The sequence below is a fragment of the Frankliniella occidentalis genome, unplaced genomic scaffold (genome assembly GCF_000697945.3).
Source record: "Frankliniella occidentalis isolate FOCC.00 unplaced genomic scaffold, Focc_3.1 Scaffold73, whole genome shotgun sequence".
In the NCBI taxonomy this organism is placed as follows: Eukaryota; Metazoa; Arthropoda; class Insecta; order Thysanoptera; family Thripidae; genus Frankliniella; species Frankliniella occidentalis.
In genome coordinates, this window is record NW_026267203.1 from 715426 (window position 1) to 722508 (window position 7083).

At 56.7% G+C, this 7083-nt stretch overlaps 2 protein-coding genes across 7 annotated transcripts in view; one reads left to right on the plus strand and one right to left on the minus strand.

Annotated features, from left to right (window-relative positions):
• The window catches only part of LOC113208628 (protein O-linked-mannose beta-1,2-N-acetylglucosaminyltransferase 1), a 175963-nt gene that overhangs the window by 140388 nt on the left and 28492 nt on the right, over positions 1-7083 (plus strand). The window lies entirely within an intron of this gene.
• LOC113215728 (uncharacterized) lies at positions 2606-5164 on the minus strand. The gene is made up of 5 exons (XM_026435394.2): positions 4972-5164; positions 4801-4871; positions 4128-4452; positions 3563-3778; positions 2606-3289 (listed from the first exon to the last, which is right to left on the minus strand). Exons 1-5 carry the CDS (start codon positions 5101-5103, stop codon positions 2741-2743), a joined length of 1293 nt encoding a protein of 430 aa, XP_026291179.2. The 5' UTR covers positions 5104-5164; the 3' UTR covers positions 2606-2740.

Below are 7083 nucleotides of genomic sequence, written 5' to 3' on the forward strand. Positions count from 1 at the left end.
ATATCGACCTGACTAAATTATCCAATCAACACGATTGAAATTTGGTCGACGGAAACAAAATTTCGTTGGTTTTCTTAACACTAAATTTCGTTGAGTTAAACAATCGGTTTTCTGAGTGCATAGCCCCTCCTCACAATTTCAACCTCCGCACCTTGGCGATGCTCGCGGGCAGCAGAGAACGAGACGAAACCTGGCGCGCACGTGAAGTATAAAGGGGGATTTTTGGTGCCAGCTCGAGCAGCGGCAGCAGCGGCAGCAGCAGCAAGTCGGCATCAGAAGGGTTTGCGCGCCGTTTTGTCCCGGCCCCGCCCCGCACTGGATGTGCTCACGTCTGCTCGTGGCTCCCTCTCGTAAAACTGCGATAAAGGGCTCCATTACAATAACACGCCTTTTGGGCGGGGCGAGGTGAGGAGGAGGCGGGGCGGGGCGGCGGCGCCCCCGTAAGCTACTTAAAATGGGGATGCGAAGGAGTGCGGCGCCCAGCCGCTCCACCGCCGTGCCGCGTTGTAAATTTGTTTTATTTGTATCTTAGTGCCGCTCATATAAAAGGGTCGCGCCCCCCGGCTGCTGCTGCTTTGCCTTCGCGAGGGATAATAATTATATTCTTGGCTTCCTTTTTTATTTTATTTTTATTATTTTTTCCTAATTATGTGATGCCCTAGACAAGGCTGAAAAGTGCAAGGGGAAGAAGGAGAACATGCAGAGGTGAAGCAAAAGGGGTGGGCTCCGGCACGGCCTGCCTCTGTGTATTATCCCCTCCCCCCATCTCTCTCTCTCTCTCTCTCTCTCTCTCTCTCTCTCTCTCTCTCTCTCGCTCTCTCTCTTACACACACTCTCACTCGCTCTTTTCGCGGAGAGTAAGGGTGAGTGTTTGGAATTCCCTCCTCTTTCCTCTTCTTCTCCCTCCCCACCCCGCATTGTAATGTCGTCTTGCGCATTTTTTCCCCCATCCTCCGCCCCCTTTGCCGTTGTTTTCGTATTTCCCTGCTGTTTTGCGGGGCACATTTCCCCCGCTGGCCAGTAGCGGTGGCGGCGCCGGCCACCCTGCTGCTGCTGCCGATGGTGCATTCCCCCTCTCCCTCCGTCCTCAGCATGATCTAGTGTCCATATTTTACAGCATGAAAGGCCCCGGGTCGGGAGGGGTGCGAAGCAGCCGTTTTGCCATCAGCATGTTCTCGCATTCATTTCAAAAATACCGCGCGGGCTGACAAACAGATGCCCGTGCACCCGCGTCGCGTACCTCAGACACGACGTGGCGTCCGGGGGTGTGGGCGAACGCACCCTGGCAGGGTGTGACCCTCGGAATCACACTAGATTGGCCCTTGGGATCACTCTGGGGATCACTCTTGGGATCACCGTTGGGATCACCCTTGGAATCACCCTCGGGATCACCCTTGGAATCACCCTCGAGATCACCCTTGGGATCACCCTTGGGATGATTCTCGTGATGATCCTCGTGATGATCCTCCGCGCAGAGCCTGCTCGTGCTGCTTTGGTTGGTGTTTCCCACCGTCGCTCGGGTCTCTTACCTTCACCAACCGCCCTCCTCCCTACACCCACCCTCCCCCTTCTTCATCTGTCTCCTCCTCCCGGAGAAATCCCAACACTGACGCGGAGAAAGAAAAGCAGCGTGAAACGAAACTTTTTGATTTCATTTTGCGTTAAGAAAATTATACTGCTCCACAGAACCTTACTCCGCTGCGGTGCGAGCCCACCTTGACCCTCGGACTCCAGATGTGATCTCTCTCATCTCCCCTCCGTTTTCCCTCTTTTAACGTCGAGGGGGAGCACTGTAAAAATTAATTGTCACGATGACGAAAATACTTTGGCTAATTTTTAGTACAGGGGTGTCGTCATAGATTTTTTTTGTCACATGATTAGGGTTTTCTCGTCACCGTGGAGAGAAAACCGAGGACGGCACCCCTGTACTAAAACTTAGCCATGGTATTTTCGTCATTGTGACAAAGAATTTTGACAGTGAGGGGAGGGGGCGGAGCACAACGCAGTGGCTCTCGTACTCGTTCGCCACGACCAGGCCCCGGGGAGCCGCCCCCAGCAGCGGGCCCGCACCCCGATGCATGTTCGCGGGCGCGAGTTCTCGACGCTATACTGCACCGTAACAGCACAGCGTCGAGCCCGCCCCTCCACCCTCAAGGCGCTCCGGGCTTGCGGAGGGTCAGCCCCCCCCCCTCTCTCTCTTTCCCTTCCCCCTTCTCTGCCACCCACCCTCTCCCCGCTCCCACACCCACCGCGTCGCGCTCGAGAGCTCTCGAGCCGCCACCCCCTCCCACCCTTCCCCTCGCGCATATGTTAGCCAAAGCAGATCAAAAACCACAAAAAGTCAATAAAAAAGATGACCCATAAAGCACGCAAACTCTGTCGTAAAAAGAGGGGCGGCCTCGCCTGTGTGTGTGCTCCGGAGTGAGCGTGCGGTGTTTGGGGAGTGAGGGGGGGGGGGGGCACTCGGGGCACGCACCCCGCTCGCCTCGCCGCTCAGCGGGAAACCTATCACCCGTGAGACAGGTTTTCTTCTCCCCGGGATCGCGTGAGCATGCTTCTCCCTCGGTGGGTGGGTAGCACAGTAGCCGAATGGCTGGACGTCGGGTTTGTTCACATTATCACACTTTTAATTCGATTGTATGAATGCCGCGCCCACCTTTATACATTTGCTCGGTTGTAGGTGAACGCGATATCCCTTCGTTCAGTCTCAGATGACACCTCCTCCCTGCAGCGTGCGCCCCTAGACCTCTTCCTCTCTCACACGGTCACACTCGTCGCACAGCACCTCGGCCCCGGGCAGCACCCGCCGCACCTCGGCGCGCTGCTCCCTGCAGGCGGCTGGCTCGTGGCTGGACACGATGTCCCTCCGCAGCACGAGCCTCGTGAGCGCCCGCAGCCCGCTCTGCTGCAGCAGCGAGTGCAGGTCGCCGCAGCTGGATGGCCACCCACCACTCCCCGCCGTGCCCACCCACAGCACCAGCTCCTCCAGCGTGCCGCCGTGCGCCCGCAGCAGGGACTGTGTCGTGGCGCGGGGGAGGAGCCACACCCTGAGCCACTGCAGGCCGGCGTGTCCCGGCGGCAGCGCGGGCAGCTCGGGGGGCTGGGCGAGCAGGGCATCATCACCCCACACGTGCAGCCTCCTCAGCCGCGGCATGGCGTGCGCCGCGCGCAGGTGAACCTCGGGGGGGTTGAACACACTCAGCCGCTCCAGCGTGGGCGCGGCGAATACCAGCAGCTGGAGGCTCCAGGCGGGGTCCCAGTTGCAGTGCAGCTCGATTAGCCGGGTCACCTGCGGCAGAACACAGTCACTCTCAGGGGCTGCCGGCGGGCCGCAGTCCGAGCCAGGGCGGACGGGGCCAGAGGCAGGGCGTCGTAAAGCAAGAACGGAATTGTTTTAGAGCAAAGCGTAGGTCGCGACTTTACTTTCATTACTTTGTGACAGAAAGTGACAGAACTGTGAGCCACAGCGAGCCGTCACCGCGAGTGCACCTGGCTGCCGCTGAGCTCCGCCGCTCCTCGGCCGCCCGCGAGGCTGGTCGCCGTGGTCCGGCCGCACACTCACCCCCGGCGCTGCTGCGAGGAGGGCCGCCTTTTCCTGCTGCCGGTCACTGGGTTGGGTCTGGCTGACATCACACGCATCCATCTCCCGCGCCGGCCGCGCCTCTGGAGGTGCCGGGGCTGCAGGCGGGGCACCCCGCGCCCCTTGAGGTGCTGGTCCCGGGGCTGCGGGCGGAGGGCTCGCGGCGGCAGGCGGGGGACCCCGCGCCTCAACACGACTCTGCAACAAGCCGAGAGTATGGCGCTACTAGGTAGCGGAAATGCACACAATAGCACAGACCAACAACAATAAGTCATCAGAACACTGTTAAAACCCAGGTTGAAGCAACAAATAGTTTCAAAACTGAACTTGCACTCAAATGGTTCTAATAAAATAGTTTCTTTACAAAGTCAATGAATTTTGCGTCGTATTATTGCATTTTTACACCCCTATGAAACAAGAAATGATTATATAATATGTAATATTATCTTTGTGACAAACGTCGCCCCGATATCAAAAACTTAACCCACTTGTTCACCACCAAAGACCATATTCTTTCAACTTGTCTAGCGTTTTCCGAGGAGGCTACCTTGGTGAGAGCGGCCTTCGCGGTCACTAGCAGCCACATGACCTGGGTGAGGGGGTCCTCCGTGCTCGTCACGGTGCCCGTCAGCTCGTGTTCCCCGGCCTTGATGGTCAGGCTGCAGGACTTTGTAGTCAGCAGGGTGAGAGCCTGAACGGCCTGCTCCCCCTGGCAGAGGTCCGGCAGGCCTTCCAGCTGCCCAGCCGCCTGCTGCAGCGCACCCTGCACGTGGCGCCTCAGGGCCCTCTTCTCGGGCAGGACGTCGTGGTCCTCATCCCAGCAGCGGGGCGAGGCGGGCGCGAGGCAGTCCGAGCACCATCCGTGGGACGGTCTGTCGAGGAGCAATGTGGTGACTCAAATATTTTTTGTGATAACTGGTGTTTTGCTATCACCATGCTAAAGGACTTGATAACCCCCGAAAATGTGATAAGAGTATCACATTATCTTGATAAAATCATCACAAAAACTGTAATAAAAAGTTATTAAATCATTTTTGTGATGATTTCGTGAATAATGTGATACTTTTATCACATTTTTGGGGTTATCATGCCCTTTAGCGTGGGAATCGCAAAACACCAGTTGTCACATAGTTTTTAGTTAAAATTATCGCAAAACCAGCTTTGGTGCGAGCGGCTGTCGGCGGCGCTGTCATGGGTACAGTCCTAGATAAGGCGCTCACCTCTCTGGGCGCTCCATCTGCTGTAGGAGGTAGAAGTTGTTGAGCAGTGCGTCTGGGGGGACATCGAAGGCCTAGAAATAGGGTAAGAAGCGATCCAGACATAGCCACACGCAAGACGTTTCTGTTTGGGTTATTGGGAGATTTAAATTCCGTGTTGACTGACGGACTCACCCTGCGGCAGGTCGGGCACTCCTTCCTGGCGCCCCGCTCGAGGCACCGCAGACACACGGTGTGCCCGCACGGCGCTATCTTGGGCACGCGCTCCACCTGGTTGAACTCCTCGTGGCAGATGTCGCACTCCATGGTGGCGGTGGAGATGCTGGTCCCGCGGGCGACCGAGTCGCACTGTGTCCGACTGAGCGTCCTGCCGCGGCCCGCGGCGATAGCGACTGATAGCGATTGATAACGATACTCAGATACGGTGAACCGTAAGGACTTAAGGTATTCCCCACGTCTCGCTGCTTAAGGTTTCGCTTCACGCGTCACTAAAAAAAAAAAAAAAAAAAAAAAAAAAAAAAAAAAAACACGAGGACGGAGGTGCACTATAAGAAAAGTTTCCATCATCTTTTTGATAATCCAGGTGCATTTCCGGCCCTCCTACTTCAAATCTCCTATAGTTTTAGTATACCTCACTCATATGAAAACAAAAAATACTATTCAACGTTTAAGAACAGGTTTGAAGCCGTCTATTATTTGTACATTTTAAATCTGTATTTTTTATTGCAAATTATAGGGTCAGTGACACGAAATGTGGAGTTTAAACCTGAAATTTGAAGTGTACAGTGTTGATTTTTACTATGGTGACTTAAGGCTTTATTTAAATGATAAATTAAACATGTGTTTCATTTCCCGACATTTGTTTGCGCGGCAAATTTGAAAACACCTCGTGCAACCAAACACTCACCCCCCGCCACGCCCCGCCACGCCCCGCCACGCCCCGCCACGCCCCGCCACGCCCCGCCATGCCGCGGCCTTCTGCGAGTGATTTCTTTATGCGGATCGTAAACAGGGCGAATGGGAATCGCTGGATTAGACAGACATCGCGCCGCACCGGCGTGCCGTGTGACGAAGTGGGGCGTGGCGGGGCCGGGCGGGGCGGGGCGAGTGGGTAAGCATAAAGGAGAGGTGGGGTGTTCCTCACCCCCGTACGGCCCCGCCGTGCCGCCGCATACGACGAACGAGCCTCTTGGAAGCAGATCCGTCATTTCGTTATCCGGGGGATGGAGTGGTGTGGTTGGGGGCGAGGTTGGGGGAGGGGGCTGCCCTCGATGAGGCAGGCCAGCTCCAGCGGCATGCACAGTGTGCGGCACGGCGGAGAGGGAAGTCGAGTCGGCCGGCGGCGACCTCGCTCCTCCTTCCCCTATCCCTCTGCTCCTTCCCCTCTCGTCCTCTTCTCCTTGCACCCTTCCCTCTTCCCTCCCTCCTTCCTCAAACGCCCTCTTTAGCCAAGCTTGCCAAACCTCGCCCCCACCCCCCATTTCCCTTTTTTTCACCCCTCCTCCCTGCTTGATCTTATTTTCCATTCCCTCGCGTTTGTCGGGTGATTAATTCCAAATCACCTTGTAAAGTTTACACCGGCAGCGGCGGCCCCTCTCCTCAGGCAATCATCATCTTTTTATCGACACTTTTCGCTCCCTCTCTCTCTCGCTCTCTCTCTCTCCCTCTCTCTCTCGCTCTCTCTCGCTCTTTCTAGTCGGCGCCGTCGGAATTGGCCTTATAGCCTACTGGACTCCACGGGCAGCCAAACACTAAATTCCTTTTCATCCGTAGCTCGTGCGCCGCTGAGAGAGAGAGAGAGAAAGAGAGAGAGAGAGAGAGAGAGACCAGCCAGCACACAGCAACTCGGTCGCGTGGAGGCCTGGCAGGCCGGGGCGGACCCCCTCATGGACGGGGTGCTGGGCCGGGCATCACCGTCACCGGCAGCCACCCCAGCACATTGGAAATAAACTTTGGCAAAACTTTCCAATTTTACTCCGATGAAACATTCCACGTGACGTTGGCGACGGTCGGAGGAGAGAGAGTGAGAGAGAGAGAGAAAGAGAGAGAGAGAGAGAGAGAGAGAGAGAGCAGGAGGGGCGGTTAGGCTGCCGTTAGAGAGGGGCGGGGGGTGTCGGCCGGAGCTCAAAACTTCGCGTGATGCCGCCAGGGTCGAGCTTTGTCACACAGCAATTTTCTGCCCCTACCGGCCCCGGCGGCTCCCCGCGCTGGAGGAGAGTGTAACGTTATTAGCACACACACACACACACGCAGAGTTACCGGATGTTTCGCCATGCCACCCCACCC